The 16,329-nt window shown below is 40.6% G+C and overlaps 1 protein-coding gene and 1 long non-coding RNA gene across 3 annotated transcripts; one reads left to right on the forward strand and one right to left on the reverse strand.

The window, feature by feature from the left end:
* Positions 1 to 287: 287 nt before the first annotated feature.
* Positions 288 to 9,390, forward strand: TSN (translin). 2 transcript variants are annotated; one of them, XM_005876517.2, is made up of 6 exons: positions 288 to 329; positions 863 to 956; positions 1,975 to 2,071; positions 3,907 to 4,022; positions 4,702 to 4,781; positions 8,865 to 9,390. In XM_005876517.2, exons 1-6 carry the CDS (start codon positions 303 to 305, stop codon positions 9,096 to 9,098), a joined length of 648 nt encoding a protein of 215 aa, XP_005876579.1. In that variant the 5' UTR covers positions 288 to 302; the 3' UTR covers positions 9,099 to 9,390. The 2 variants fall into 2 exon arrangements, with proteins under 2 accessions (XP_005876579.1, XP_005876580.1); XM_005876518.2 differs by lacking the exon at positions 288 to 329 and adding an exon at positions 433 to 456.
* A 3,902-nt stretch (positions 9,391 to 13,292) lies between these two features.
* On the reverse strand, positions 13,293 to 15,459 carry LOC106727854. Its single transcript, XR_001364105.1, has 2 exons — positions 13,858 to 15,459; positions 13,293 to 13,657 (listed from the first exon to the last, which is right to left on the reverse strand). It is a non-coding gene; the product is annotated as an uncharacterized LOC106727854 (long non-coding RNA).
* Between the last annotated feature and the right edge of the window lie 870 nt (positions 15,460 to 16,329).

Genomic DNA, 16,329 nt, shown 5'->3' on the forward strand with positions numbered 1-16,329 from the left:
TGCGGTTTGTGTGTCGTGTCTTCAAAGCACCTCCGGGCCTCTCTTTAAACTCCCATGGCTCCTCATTACACGGAGGGCGAAAATCCAGCTGCGCGCGCGCGTGTGTGTGTGTGTGTCCCCATTGTCACTGTACCCCATCTTCTGCTTATGTCGTGGCCACATTACCTCCCTTTCATCTCTCCGGCTCCCCGTAGGTGCCGGCCTCAGAGGTTTTGCATGCTCTCTGCTCTTCCTGAAATCTGCTGCTTTCCACCCCCCCGCCCCCGCTCTCCCATATTCATCTCCTGGATTTCACAGGCCAAATGATCGATTGCCTGTTACGTTTTCTGGTAACGCATTAACATTTAAGAAACCTGTGCAAGTCCTGTCTTCTGAATGTCCGTTGAACTGCCCGACAGGAGGGGGCTGTACTTGGCTCCCCAGCATTGACACAAGCCTAGCACGGGGATGTGCTCCGTGAGTGTTTGTAGAATGAATGAGTGAACGAGTGAATGAGAAAGACCCACCCCTGTGTCGCCTTTTATTCTTGTCTTTGCAAATGGCATGCAGGTGCCTCAGCCCCTTTCAGCGCTGTGGGGTCCTGCGGGGAAGTTGAGATGCGGGGAGGCGGCTCTTACCTTGAAGGTTAAATAGGAACCTCAGGCTTCCCGAAGGCTTCCCGAGGGTCTCAGAGGAAGGAGGCGGGAGTCGGGATTCAGACCTGGGTGTTGTCTGTGCCGGTTCAGTCCTTGTGAAGATGGTTAGTGTTTTCACTGTATGTGAAGGTGTCATAATCAAACGTGCTACCTGGCATATTTGGTTTCAGGCTATGATAATAATGATGTTGAACTGACCTGATATTTTGGTTTTTAATTCTTTCTAGGAAATCCGAAAAGTAGTGCAGAGTTTAGAACAAACAGCCCGGGAAATTTTAACTCTACTGCAAGGGGTCCATCAAGGTGCTGGGTTTCAGGACAGTAAGTGTTTCGTTTTGACTTTTGAGGTTTTATTCCAGTTCATCAATCTCATTTAAAGAGCTTTACCATCCAAACAGCATTTCAGCTCTGTGTCATTTCATTATGAGAAATGTTCCTCATCTTTTATGGTGAATAAAAGTTGGAGTAGGTGAGTTTATCGTTTTTACAGGTTTACAGAATTCTGTGTTTTGATTGATTTTCCACTTTCACATAATATGGGATGTTTTCTATTTGATGACCTGCTGCTGATGATAATAGTAGGAGTATCATAGTTCACTTGTGTATTTAGCAACGTTTATTTGGTGCTTCAAAAACACACCAAACCTTTCAGATATTGAATATGGTTTAATACGCATTTGTAGATATGAAATGGCCACTGTAAAATGTTCTGAATGTGTGTACAGTTAGTCCCTTGAATGGATGGAGATCAATTATGATAAATTTTAACATGGAACCTCCATTGTAAGCACAGCTGAAAGAGCTGAAATACATTTTCAGATAGAGAATGGTATAACAAAGTAATTTATAGGTGTCAGGGGCAAGTCATTTTTCTCCATGATATGTAGTTGGTCAGCCTGATTGAGAATAATTGGTAAAACTTCTTCTTCACCAAATAATGAAAGCTAGAAGCAGATCAATTTTACGCCTCCTTTGAGGACTGTCTAGGAGTGCATCTGGTGTGCAGCCCCTTAGGGATGAGGTCAGTCCTGATAGCTCACGCTGTGTTTCCTAACATTCCCTTTCAGCAAATTTTTGTTTATTTCTCAGTATTGGTTCATCAGTAGGCGAACTAGAGGTGAAAATTTGAAAGCCAGGTTGAAAAGCAGAGATTCATATCCTATATTTGGTCATGAGCTTTTTAAAAAAATTGATTTATTTCCAGGTAGACTGCATAGATTATTAAGCAATAGTAAGTATTAAGCACTATTAAGTATTTGAAATTTGGTCTTTCATTATGATGTTTGATTATTGTTTTTTTTTTTTTTCTTGTTTGGTTTTTTTTTTTTGGTGTGATCAGTTCCAAAGAGGTGTTTGAAAGCTCGAGAACATTTTGGTACCGTGAAAACACATCTAATGTCTTTGAAGACCAAGTTCCCTGCTGAACAGTATTACAGGTTTGTAAGAAAAGTAGCATTATTTTATAATATTAAGTTAAAAAAAGGCAGGAAATTATATGTACTGAATGATTGCTTAGCACTAGGTAAAAATCCCTCTATGTAGAAGAAGCAACAAAAAGAAACATAATCAAACTATTAATGGCAGTATTTGAACGGTGACAAAATTGGTGATATTATTTTCTTTTCAAAATTTTCTTAAAGATCATGTATAATTTTTGCAATGAAAAAGCAGTTAAAAACAATATTTGTTGTATGAGGTCAAAATAAAGAATATCTTTTTATTATATTCAAGTTGCTTGTGAAATTGGATGAACCATATCTGCTGTTAAGGTTATAGAGTTGAGCTTTACCTTAAAGCTTGACTTTCACTGCCAAGTAACATATTTATCCAATATTTTATGCCGTATGTTGTTGGATTTACACCATCAGTTATTTTAAAGTATATATTGCTTTATGGAAGAAAAGTTGTTGCCAATCATAATTGTGAAACATGTAGATTGTAAAATGCATCCTGATTTCACAGATATTAAATGGATGTTGATAAAATATGGTAAATAAGAACCTAAACTATCTACTTATGTTTATTTTCTTACTGAAGAAGATACTCATTTCAGACGTATTTATGGGCAATAAATAGAACATGCATGTGGGGAGTGGGTAGCACAACCTCACAAGGTTTTTTAAGGCAGGGATTGGCAAACTACCCGTGGCTTGCTGCCTCTGGAAGCTAAGAATTGCTTCTTTATTTTAAAGTTGTTAGAAAAAGAAAAACAGCCAAATAAGAATATGTAACAGACTGAAAGTGACCTGCAAAGCCTAAAATATTTATTATCTGGCCCTTCACAGAGAAAGTTTGCCAAACCTTGCAAAGGTAGTAACTGAAGCTTAGAAAAATAGGAGGATAGAATTGTCAGGGTCTTCAGAGACCAGGTAATTTGGAGTCAGACACAGGCTGCCCTGTGGCTGATTTGGCCCTCAGAAGGTTTTGTTTGGCCTGCATTGTGTTGAAATTTTTTTCTGAATTGTTGCCACAGGAGGCATAGCATCAATATCCAGAAGTTGTCAAATTTCCTATTTCTTTTCCAGGTTTCTGGCTCAGTTTAACGTAGTATCCCTGACTTTTTAAGTCTATTTATGTAGTGATGGCAAATGGTAGTTATTACTTACATGTGTGAATCAGAATTTTCTTAATACACTACACTCAAAATGTAGGAATGAGTTAGGTGTTGAAGCTGATGTACAATTGTGTTTCTCCTCAGTCTTCAGTTGTCAATATTTTTCTCAGAGCACTATCATTGTTCTTATTTATTAAGAACATAATCTTCAGCCGAAACCGGTTTGGCTCAGTGGATAGAGCGTCGGTGCGGACTGAAAGGTCCCAGGTTCGATTCCGGTCAAGGGCATGTACCTGGGTTTCGGGCACATCCCCAGTGGGAGATGTGCAGGAGGCAGCTGGTCGATGTTTCTCTCTCATTGATGTTTCTAACTCTCTATCTCTCTCCCTTCCTCTCTGTTAAAAAATCAATAAAATATATTAAAAAAAAAAAAAGAACATAATCTTCAGCTGTAAATTTTTGTATTCATAAAACTGAATCATGCTTATTTATTAAACTTTTAGTTTATAATTATAAATTTGAACTTGCAAAATCTACACTAAATCTATCTAATATATTTAAATGTCATATTGCTCTTACATGTTTCGTATGTTGGGGTTTCACGTAAAATTTTATTTGGAAAAGAATTCCAATTCTAAAATGTTTGAACTTGACTGTACTAAACCTGTCTTTTTTAAGGCCTCTGGTCCCTCAACCTATGTGCTTGTCTTTGTGCAGATTTCATGAGCACTGGAGGTTTGTGTTGCAGCGGCTGGTCTTCCTGGCGGCCTTTGTTGTGTACTTGGAGTCAGAAACACTAGTGACTCGAGAAGCAGTCACAGAAATTCTCGGCAGTAAGTGTCTTCATTAGTATTGATCTGCAGAACCAATACTAATGGATAGGTTAATTTTTGGTGGAAGAGGCTGTTGGCTTATAATCTCTATTATAACAAATGAGAACTAGGTGTAAAACCAGTTACTTGGAAACACAAAACCTAAAAATATGTAGTGGCTTCTCTTTGTACTTGGGTGTTATATTTGTAAACTTTAGTTTTTAAAAATGTCAAGGCTGTAGGAAAGTTAGAAGAATAATACAGTGAATGCCTGTTTATAGCTCACTTAGACTCACTGCTCTTAACATTCTGCCACATCCTCTTAGTCTCCTCACTGGGTGTGTCTGTGTCTGTGTGCATGTGTGTGTTTGTGTGCGCTTGTCAACCATTTGAAGTCAGTTGCAGATATTGTGACTTCTGCTAAAAACAGATATCCTCTGACATTTTTTGTGGTATTACTTTTTAAAAGAAGAGTGGACAGGAAAGTTGAATTTTGCTTGAGAGCTAGAAAAATTCTCAATGAAGTCTAGTTGCCAAGGTTAATATTGTATGTCAACTGTAATTGAAAAATAAGAATTAATAGGAAACAAAAGATTGTTTTATATGATTCATCCGTTTTCAAACACTTAAAAAAAAATGCTAAGGCTTAAATTATATTCATATCACGACCTCATTTTTATCTTGATTTTTTTTTTTTTAGTTGAGCCAGATCGGGAGAAAGGATTTCATCTGGATGTAGAAGATTATCTCTCAGGAGTTCTAATTCTTGCTAGTGAACTGGTAATATACTTAGTAATTTGCCATTTTCTTTCTTTTTATTTTTTACTGTTAATTGGTTAATACTAACATAGAAATTTCAGGTGTACAACATTATAGCTTGATATCTCTATACTCTATTGCATGCTCACCACCAAAGTCTGGTTTCCATCTGTCACGATGTATTTGACCCCTTTCATCCATTTCACTCCCCCTCCCCAAAGTTCCCTCCATTAAACACCAGTCTGTTGTATGTATCTGTGAGTTTGTTTTTGTTTTGCTTTTTTTTTTAAGTTTCCACATATAAGTGAGAGCATTTATTTTTCTCCATCTTATTTCTCTTGCCATAATACCCTCAAGGTCCACCCATGTTGTCACAAATGGCAAGATTTCATTCTTTCTAATGACTATGTGGTATTCCATTGTATATATACCACTTCTTTATTTATTCATCCATCCATGGACACTTAATTTTTTATATATCTTGGCTGTTAAAAATAAAGTTTCAGTGAACACGGGTGCATATGCCTTTTCAAATTAATGTTTTTATATTCTTTGGATAAATACCCAGAAGTAGAATAGGTGGACCATAATAGTTCTCTTCTTAGTTGTTTGAGGAATCTCCATCCTATTTTTCATGGTGGCTGCACCAATTTACTTTCCCATCAATAGTGTATGAGGGTTTCCTTTCCTTCACATCCTCCCCAGCATTTATTATCTCCTATTTCTTTGATAATAGCCATTCTAACAGGTGTGAAGAGGTGTGAAGTGATATCTCATTGTGATTTTGATGTGCATTTCCCTGATGATTAGTGATATTGAGCATCTTTTCATGTGTCTCTTAGCCATCTGTATGTCTTCTTGGAAACATGGCTATTCAGATCCTCTGACCATTTTTTTTTTTTGTTTGTTAATCTCACCTTGAGGATATTTTTTCCTTTGCTTTTCAGAGAGAGTAGAAGGGAGGTAAGGAGACGGGGAGGGAGGGAAGGAGGGAGGAAGAAACATCGATGTGAGAGACACACATCGACTGGTTGCCTCTGCATGCACCCCAACCAGGGGTGGGGAGTGAACCCGCATCTGAGGTGCATGCCCTTTGACCGGGAACTGAACATGAGACCCTCTGGTGCACAGGCCGCCGCTTTAACCACTTACCTACTCTGGCCAGGGCCTGCCCATTCTTAATTAGGTGGTGGTTGTTGTTGTTGAGTTGTATGAGTTCTTTATATATTTTTTGAATTAGTACCTTATTGTAAGTACCATTTGCAAATATCTTGCCCCATTTGGTTGGTTGCCTTTGTTGTTGATGGTTTCCTTTGCTGTGCAGAAGCTTTTTGGTTTGATGTAGTCCCATTTGTTTATTTTTTTATTTTTATTTTTAAAAAATATATTTTATTGATTTTTTACAGAGAGGAAGGGAGAGGGATAGAGAGTTAGAAACATCGATGACAGAGAAACATCGATCAGCTGCCTCCTGCACACCCCCTACTGGGGATGTGCCCTCAACCAAGGTACATGCCCTTGACCGGAATCTAACCGGGGACCCTTGAGTCCGCAGGTTGACGCTCTATCCACTGAGCCAAACTGGTTAGGGCCAATAGTAGTTTACTTTCATTCTTTTGCATAGGGCTGTCCAGTTTTCCCAGCTTTATTGAAGAAACTTTCTCCATTGTATATTCTTGTCTCCTTTGCTGTAAGTTACTTGTCCATATATATCTGGGATTATTTCTGGGCTCAGTTCTGTTCCATTGGTCTCTCTCTGTGTTTTTTTTTGCCATTACCATACTGTTGATTATTGTAGCTTTGTAGTGTAGTTTGAAATTGGGTAGTGTGATATCTCTGGCTGTGTTCTCTTTTCCTCAGGACTTCTATTTGGGGTCTTTTGTGGTTCCAAAATTTGAGGATTTGTTTTGTTCTATTTCTGTGAAAAATGCCATTGGGATTTTAATAGGGATTGCGTTGAATCTGTAGATTCCTGTAGGTAATATGGACATTTTAACAATGTTAATTCTTCCAGTCCATCGACACAGAATGTTTTTTTCATTTTTTTTTTGTCTTTAATTTCTTTCAAGAAAGAATGTCTTTTCCTTTTCAGTGTACAAGTGTTTCCTTTCCTTTGCTTATTTCTAGGTATTTTTTTTCTATTGCAGTTGTAAATGGGATTGTTTTTCTTTATCTATCTTTCTGATAGTTCATTGTTAGCATATAGAAATGCAGCAGATTTTTGTATGTTGATTTTGTATTCTGAAATCTTATTTCTGATATTTTTTTGGTGGGATCTTTAGGGTTTTATATATATAAAATCATGCCATCTGCAAATAGTGACAGTTTTACTCTTTCCTTTCCAATTTGGATGCCTTTTATTTCTTGTCTAATTTCTCTGACTAGGACTTGTAGTAGTGTTGAGTAAAACTGGCAAGAGTGGGCATCCTTGTCTTGTTTCTGTTCGATCTTAGAGGAAAAGCTTTGTTTTTCACTGTTGAGTATGAAGTTAGCTGTGGCTTTGTCTTATTTGGCCTTTATTATGTTGAGGCACTTTTCCTTCTATACCCATTTTATTGAGAGGTTTCTTTAAAAAATCATAAATGGCTTCCTGGCTGGTGTGGCTCAGGGGTTGAGCATCAACCTATGAACCAGGCGATCACAGTTTCATTCCCTGTTCAGGGCATGTGCCCAGGTTGTGGGCTCCATCCCCAGTAGGAGGGTGTTCAGGAGGCAGCCAATAGATTATTCTCTCTCATCATTGATGTTTCTCTCTCTTCCTCTCTCTCCCTTCCTCTCTGAAATAAAAATGATATATATATATTTAAAAAGATCATAAATGGATGTTGTATCCTGTCACATGCTTTTTTTGCATCTAGTGAAATGATCATAAGATTTTTACCTCATTTTGTTAATGTGTACTACATTGATTGATTTGCAAATATAGAACCATCCTTGTATCCCTACAGTGAAATGCATTTGATTGTGGTGTATGATCCTTTAAATCAGTGGTTCTCAACCTTCCTAATTCCGCGGCCCTTTAATACAGTTCCTCATGTTATGGTGACCCCCAATTTCATTGTTACAAATTGAACATAATTAAAGCATAGTGATTAATCACAAAAACAATATGTAATTATATATGTGTTTTCCGATAGTCTTAGGTGACCCCTGTGAAAGGGTCGTTCGACCTCCAAAGGGGTCTCGACCCACATGTTGAGAACCGCTGCTTTAAATGTATTGTTTTATTTGATTTGCTAGTATTTTGTTGAGGACTTTTGCATCTATGTTTATCAGAGATATTGACCTGTAATCTTTGTGTGTGTGTGTGTGTTGTTCCTGCCTGGTTTTGGTTTCCAAATAATGTTGGCTGAGTTAGGAAACATTCATTCTTTCCTCTTCAATATTTTGGAAGAGTTGGAGATGGATAGGTATTAAATTTTCTTTGAATTTTGGTAGAATTCACCTGTGAAGTTGTCTGGTCCTGGAGCCGTTAATTTTTTTCACCTTCCCACTTCGCTGTTATTTTTTAAAATGGGTACAAAAATCCCGGGAGTCTGATTCATTTAGAAGCCATCTGTTGGTCACCAGATAGTCATTGACTGTGCACGGTATGAGTTTTGCTAGTCACCAGAGAAATGCCATTCTGACGAGGTGCATATTTACTAATGTGTGAATTTTAAAGAGATGATTATACCTCTTTGTTTCAAAGTAGTGGAAAAACATATTCCTGGTAACTGTGTTAACTCATGTAATTGTTTTGGAGAGCAACTTACCTACATAACTATATTAATTATTCTTGCTTTTATCTTCTTAGTCTCTTTCCTTAGAAATTATGTTATGAAAATAATTCTAAAGATGAAAAAAAAAGCTGTTATAAGGCTGTTCACTGTGGGTTTACAAATAATATTTATGTAGAATAAATTGTAGCCCATAGAAACTCTAACAAAAGAGAAATGATTTCTTAAGTTATTAAGTTAGTAGTAATATTAAGCATTTGTCAAAAATGTATTCATCAAAGATAATATGTGAAGTGTTGTGGCCTGAGGGTCTTGTCGTGATTTGGAGGACATGGTAAGGTGGAGCCACATTGTAACACATCCCAGTCTCTCTTTCCTTGTACAGTCGAGGCTGTCTGTCAACAGTGTGACTGCTGGAGACTACTCCCGGCCCCTTCACATCTCCACCTTCATCAATGAGCTGGATTCCGGGTTCCGCCTCCTCAACCTGAAAAACGACTCCCTGAGGAAGCGCTACGATGGCTTGAAGTACGACGTGAAGAAAGTGGAGGAGGTGGTCTATGATCTCTCCATCCGAGGCTTCAATAAGGAGACAGCGGCAGCTTGTGTGGAGAAATAGGAGACTCTCCCGGGGCCTGGCCTTGCTGGCCTCAGTGGTTGCCGGCGAGGGTGAGCGCAGGGCCGCTCACTGTAGTTACGGTGCCCTGTTGCTAAGCACCGCGATTTATTTTCTTAGCCAGTCGTGTGGTATGTGTATCAGAATCGGAACACTTCTTTGGGGGTTAAAGATTAGCCTTTACAAGGACAGGGTTTTTTGTTGTTGTTGTTTCAGTGAATTTGCTCTGTAATTCAGTTCTGTCAAAAGTGCAAATGTCAGTCTCTTGGTAAAGTTTATTTCCTGCTTACCCTGATGCTGTTGATGTCCTGATTGAGAAGTTTATTGTCTTGTGATCCTCGGTATTTTCTATATCCAAAGTAGCCCCCGTACACAGGTATGCAAACAGATCATTAAAAAGGATGATTGCTAACCAAAGGATACTTATTTTATATTTTCCTCTCTTTTTTTAAGCCAGGTGAGTAAATCAGGTGTTGACATTTTTTTACAAGGGAGTAATAGCTCCAGGGTTCCCTCACTGCCATCAAAACATAGAATTAAACTGCAAAGTCAAGTTCAACAGATACGTCTGGGAAGTTTTTGTATTAAAGAATTGAGTAACATGGTGTCATTTGGCTGTTTACCGGTGTGGGGGTAGCACTTAAGTGTTTTAAACACCTGGTTTCCTGATGTTGCCTTCACATTGTGCTATTGCAAGCAATTAAAAATCGTTTCACACACATCTTTAACACTTCATATGATGTATTTCTAAGCTATGAGACCTCTTTCCTAGCAGCCAGCTACACTGTTTGGTGTGGGAGTATAAAGCCACCCAGTCAAGTTAGTTAGCAATACCCTGACTGGTGTGTTCTGAGAGAAAAGTGCTGTGCTTTGTCTGGAAGAAAGAGAAAACGTTGAATTAAAAAACCAGCTGAAAAAATGAGCCAGCAGATTTGGCACTGTTTTCAGAGTAAGCAGTTTCCAGTTGTTGGTGACTCTCCCGATAGTCATGTTTTAGATCGACAGTTTTGGGCAAGTCACATAAATCTGGTTGCACCCTCCTTCCCCTCATTTCAGGCAGTACTGAGAATACTTGCCATGTCATTGGCTGTTTACCAGTTGTGGGGGGCGGGGGTAGTGCTTGAATTGAAGTTATTAAAATGGTGACATCCACAGTTTTTTGGAGCTCACTGAAAGGAAGGTGCCAGTGTTTCCAGAATCTGAAGATTTCAGGTGTACCACCCTTCCATGCCTCATTCCATTTTGGGCTTTCTGTGTGTATAGTGGATGTTTGGCCTGGAAATCAGAGCTTTTATCAGGTTGAGTTAAGGACTGACAAATTTGCCATTGTGAGGAAAGAAGTAGAAATGAGGCATAATTGCTCTGCACTGTTGGATTTAGAGTGATAGCTCTTTCTGCAGAAGAGTTTGCAGAAAGGAAAAAGGTGTTCGGATCTTTAAAGTGACACGAACACTGTCTACATTGAGTATGATAGGCTTTTAATTACATAGTACATTTGACAGTAGTTTTCTTTGCCTCTTAAAGTAAATTGATTCTGCTTGAGAATATTAAGTTCTTGGCAGAAGTTGTGGATTTTAGTTTTAACAAAAGCATTTTAAGTATAGGAGCACATTCTGGTCGAGTCATGTTTATAATTACTCATTTGTGTTTGTTGCTGGCTTACTGTAAAGCAATAAGAAGTGGGCATTTGTTTTCCGGTCCTTCGTGATTAATTGTGCTGCTGTGAGAACTCTTCTGTATGGAGAATAGCTTCTGACTGCTGTTTGAGGCTGAAGACCAGCGTGGTCAGCACAGACTGCTGTGCAGTAGTTACAATAACCAGAGGACAGTGGGCATGGCACTGCCCAGTGAGTAGGTGCTATTCGTGTGGTCCACCTTGCTTGGGAAATTGCAAGAGTTTTGGCTGCATAGGTGAGAAGCATTGGCTCTGGTTTTACATACCAGCATTATTTTATTCCGTTTTAGAAAACCAAGCAGTTTAGAGAACAGCATGAATTAGTGGATGCTAGATATAAAAGGCTAAGCGACCGTCTGACTGTCCGACCGGTAGCTATGACGTGCAATGACCACCAGGGGGAAGACGCTCTGACCTGGGGCTATGATGTGCACTGACCATCGGGGAAGATGCTCAACGCAGGAACTGCCGAGCTGCGGTGACTTGACAGCGGCGGTTCTCAGGTGACGCACCCCGGAACCAGACAGGAGGGAGCCCGATTCTGGGGTGCGTTTCCCGAGAACCGCCCTCGCAATCCAGGACCCCTCGGGGGGATGTCGGAGAACTGGTTTCAGCCCCATCCCCATAGGCCAGGCCAAGGGACCCCATCTGCTGGAGGGACTCCGCTCAGTCCACAGACGCCCTTTGAGCCATGACACTGCCCCAGGAGAAAAGATGTTCCAGGGCCACTCTTTCTTAGTTTTGCATGACACCGCCCCAGGTGTGCAGCCGGCTAGGGAGGGACCACGGGAGGTTCTCCAGAGCGTGTCCGGCCCTTCTCGCCCAGTTCTACCCCGCCGGCCACTTATTTCCTTTCCATGTGCACAAATCCATGCACCGGGCACTAGTAGACTTAGAAGAAGAGAACTCCATAAAAAGAACCATAAGATTTGCCCTGTTTTCAACTTGAACAATAATATGAATTATTGCTTAAGAGACTAATAAAAAATGACAGCTTCTTTGGCAGTGTTCTGAGACATTTACTGAAGCAAGTAGCTAAAGAGATGAGATGAAGATGTAGGTTGCTACTGACATAATTATGAAATTATAGCTCTCTTGTTTCTTGGTCTGGACTAAACTACTTGTCTCTTCAGGGTAGAACATTGCTGTCATAGCTGATACCAAAATAAGACATTTTCTGAACTTGACATATTTTTCTCAGTATATACTGTAATAAGAGTTAAACAAATAAAAAAACTATCTCCCCTTCCCTCAAACAATAACACACATTTAAGGGAGGTGAACTGGACTGGACTGGTTGGTTGAGGGAGGGTGGAGGTGGGGGAGAGGGAGTACTCTACTGTCAGGTTTCTGATCTGGGCGACAGTAGATTTAGGTGCTGTTAACTAAGGGAGAGGTAGGCGGAGATACATGTTGAGGTGGCTTGGCACTGATGTGTTTGCTTTTGGATATGTTGGATTTATGATGCTATGGGTCAGCTAGGCCCAGCAGGACTTTGGGTGTAAGGGAATCCCTGAACTAGCCTGGAGATAGCTTTGGACGGCTTCACATGTGGATAAATCAGGAGAGTGGGTAAGGTCTCCCTGGAGAGCATGTGGAATGAGAACAGTAATGAGCTGAGGACAAAACCCTGGCTAACAGCAGGGTTTAGTGAGTTAGGCAGAGGAAGTATGTCCATGAGGGAATGGAGAAATGGTTACAGAAGTTGCCAGAAAACAGGGAGAGTGGCTTGTCACGGAGCCAGGGAATAAAGAGTTTTAGAAGGCTTTTTTGGGTGAGATATTTAAAGCATATAATTTCATAGCCTGAGAGCCTTGTGACTGTCAGGCAAGTCTAGATTATGCTGTGGAAACAACCCCCAAAACTCTGGCCAAGAACAAGGTTTATTCTCACACTCCCTGTCCATCGCAGGTGGCTGGGGATCTCCACGCCGTCCTCAAGAGCAGCCAGCGGCTGGACCATTGCTGTGGGAGAGGGAAAGGACTGGGAGGGTCTTGGCAGCATGCTCTGGTTTGGAAGTGACAGGTCACTTTTTCTCGTTGGTTAGAGCTGGACATTGGCCCTGCTAAACACCAAGGGGGCTAGGAAGTGCAATCCCCCTTGGGAGATAAACTCTATGTTGAAAGTTGTAGGTATGTTTAGTTCCTTTTGTTAAATGATTAGTAGTATTTCTGTCATACATACACTTCAGTGGGCTTGGGAGGGAGAAAAGATGTTCCAGGGCCACTCTTTCTTAGTTTTATAATTTTAATATTTACTTTTCAACTCCATTTGACACAGGGCCACTCTTGCCTGGTAGATGACAAGAAGAGGGTAGCGCAGTCTGTAGGTGTCCACTCTCTTGTTGAAGGTTGTGTCCTGTTTGAAAGATGCTTCTCTAGGGCACGTGCCTTTGGGGCTGGGTTTGTGCATGCATGTTTCAGCCAGCATCCGGTGAGCTGTGCATGTTTCAAGCACTGGGCCAACCATTAATCCAGACTGCCTCACTCATCGTCATAGCAACTCTGTAAGGTAGTTACCACTTTTTTTTTTCTTTCAGTAGAGACCTGGGCAATAGGCTTGGGCAGTTAACTTGCCCTGAGTTCTAGCTTTGAAGCAGAGGAGCTGCGATTCAACTACCACATACACCATTCCGTCCTTGATGCTTTTGAATGCGTCACTCCATAGCCTGGCAAGGCAAAAGTCAAAGCCACAAATTGCAAATTGTTAGGAACACAGAATAATATGTATAGCTTTGGAGTAGGTGCAATTCATATTAAAATTAGCATAAAAAATAAGTGGGAGACATGGTCTGTGCCCTCAAGATGTTTAGAGTCTAATTGCAGGGGAAAGGGTGGTGAGGAAAATAAAAACAGGTAAGAGATTAAATATTCAAGTAATTGAATACCTACTGTAATTAAAGAAATGTTAACTTTATTGAAGTGCGTTTTACATATAAAATTGACTCATCAAGTATTCAATTCAGTGATTTAATTTATCAAGCAGTGCAACAATCCCAACAAATCAGTTTTTTATCTTCTCCCATGATCCCTGTTTCCACTCTAAGCCCCAGGCAACCACTAATCAACTTTCTGTCTATTTGAGTACCTACTGTAATTAAAGAAATGTTAACTTTATTGAAGTGCGTTTTACATATAAAATTGACTCATCAAGTATTCAATTCAGTGATTTAATTTATCAAGCAGTGCAACAATCCCAACAAATCAGTTTTTTATCTTCTCCCATGATCCCTGTTTCCACTCTAAGCCCCAGGCAACCACTAATCAACTTTCTGTCTATAAATTTGCCTTTCTGCATGTCTCGTATAACAGGAATCACCAGCATGTCTTTCCACTTTGCATAATGTTTTAAGGTTCATCCATATTAATATCTTCATCCAGGTTGTCCTTTTGTTTCCTGAGTAGTATTCCTTTGTATGATACTCCACATTTTACCCATTCATCAGATGGTGAAGGTGTAAGTTTCATTGTTTTGGTTATTATGGATAATGCTGCTGTGAATATTCTTGTGCAAGTCTGTTTCCATTTCTTTTGGATACATATGTAGGAGTCTCTGATAAAAATGGTAATTTTATGTTAGCTTTTTAAGAAACTGCCAATCTGTTTTCTCAACCAACTATGAGGATTCCCTCCTATAAGTTAAAATTCAAGATGCTAATAGACAAGGTGTCATAATAAGTAGTACTTAACTGCTAAATAACTTGTGAACGATTGCTATAGGGATTTAGAAGGTAGGATTTGAACTAGTCCATGAAAGAGGTAGGATTTAGATAGCGTGGAACTAGGACTGAGAGGTTAGGGAGTTTGGACTTTAAGAGTAGGCATGGGAAAACTGTAGTTTTTTGTTTGTTTATTTTTTTTTTTTAGGAGGTGGTGGGAGAATCCCAGCTCTGTAATGTTACCAAGGGGAGAGAGCAGAGGTAGGGAGAATGTCTTTGAGGTTATAAGGGTCATCTTGGGGAGCTGAGGTTGGGCATGGGTAAGGTGAAGATGAAATGCACTGCAAAGAAAAACATTGAGTAAATGTGCTGACTGGGGGTAGAGAAATGCTATGGACTGAATGTTAATGTTCCCCCTAATTCACATATTGAAGCCAAATTCCCAATTGGATGGTATTAGGAGATGGGGAAGGGGGGTGAGAGGTGATTAGGTCATGAGGGTGGAGTCCTCATGAGTGGGGTTAGTGCCCTCATAAAAGGGATCCAGAGAGCTCTCCCCCCTCTGCCCTGTGAGGACACAGAAGAGGGGTGTCTGTGAGCCAGGAAGCGGGCCCTCACCAGACACCAAATCTGCTGGCACCTTGTTCGTGGACTTTCTAGCTTCCAGGACTGTGAGAAATAAAGTTCTGTTGTTTAAACCGCCCTGTCTATGGTATTTTTGTTATAGCGGCCTGAACAGAATAAGACAAGGGGAGCAGAGTTGAGAGGAGACAGGTGCCTGAGCTTCTGAAGCATAAACATGAGAAAGTTGGAGCTGTTTTGAGGGGAAGATGAGTTCAGTTTCCTAGTGTTGAGTTTATTCTGATAGGAGATATTGCACAAATGGCTGTCCTTTTTGGACTAGAATTTAGGACTCTTGAGATGAGTCCTTTAGATAGAGTGGGTAGGGTATATGAATCGATGACTACGGAGGAGCTCTTGGCAGCTGGGAGAGGTCTGGGAGAGAAGAGGAGTGGTCTGTAATAATAAGCAACCTAGGGGGCCTGTGGAGGGGGTTGGAGACGTGGAGGGGAAGATGGGGGAGGAGCAGAGGCCTGTGTCATTCTCTAGCTCCTATGTGTCCATGCAGGAGCTGGACAAATGCATGTACACGGCTCCATCCTATCACCATAAATCCTTTACTTACTATACAGGCCTCAGGGTTTTTGGCTGAAGGAAAATAAAACTATGAAAATATGTAAAATCTTTAGGCAAGAAAGTTAGGCTTGTTCCCCCTCCCCCTCCTTTTTTTCTTATTTACCCTTTCCCTTACATTTGTTACTCATGGTCATCTGGTGCCATTTAATATGAACATTTACCCAAAGCCATTTGCTCTGGCTGGAGTTTTGTGTTCATATGTCAGCTGTGTGTTTCAGTGGTGGAATCTGACCTCGCTGTCTGCATGTACCAGTGGACCTGCCAGCGAGAGCAGGTTAGAAGTCAGAAAAGACTCCCCGTTGGCTCCCTGTCATGTCCCTCTGTCAAACTTTGCTCACCCTGACGATGAAGGGAAGCCAGAGTATTTTTCACAGTTGGGGAGAACCAAGGGCTGGGTGTTTGTGTTCTCGGGGAAGACTGCAAGATGGTTTTAATCACTAAGGGGTTTTGGGTGCAGTGTCAGTGGATTGGGCCCTTCCATTTTAATAAGAGACTAATTAGATCCAGAACTGATATAACTAGGACAGAGACCCATTCTCAGTGTTAAAAAAGACCAAAATCAAATGTTAGGGCTTCATTTCTTTGCACCCAGAAGTTAACTTTCAAATCCCCAGAGAGAGAACGAAGGGCCAGGTAGGGACCCAGGTTCTCTTCCACTGTGCCTAGCAGAGCCGGGCCACCAGCCTTCTGGTTCCGACCCTGGA

The sequence above is a fragment of the Myotis brandtii genome, unplaced genomic scaffold (assembly GCF_000412655.1).
Source record: "Myotis brandtii unplaced genomic scaffold, ASM41265v1 scaffold488, whole genome shotgun sequence".
NCBI classification, from domain to species: domain Eukaryota; kingdom Metazoa; phylum Chordata; class Mammalia; order Chiroptera; family Vespertilionidae; genus Myotis; species Myotis brandtii.

Bases quoted from the DNA above. Each gene is read 5' to 3' on its own strand.
- TSN (XM_005876517.2), top strand. From the start codon at position 303: ATGATCGATTGCCTGTTACGTTTTCTG. The intron at 4,023-4,701 runs GTAAGTGTCTTC...TTTTTTTTTTAG, and splicing joins AGTCACAGAAATTCTCGGCA to TTGAGCCAGATCGGGAGAAA. The intron at 4,782-8,864 runs GTAATATACTTA...TTCCTTGTACAG, and splicing joins TAATTCTTGCTAGTGAACTG to TCGAGGCTGTCTGTCAACAG.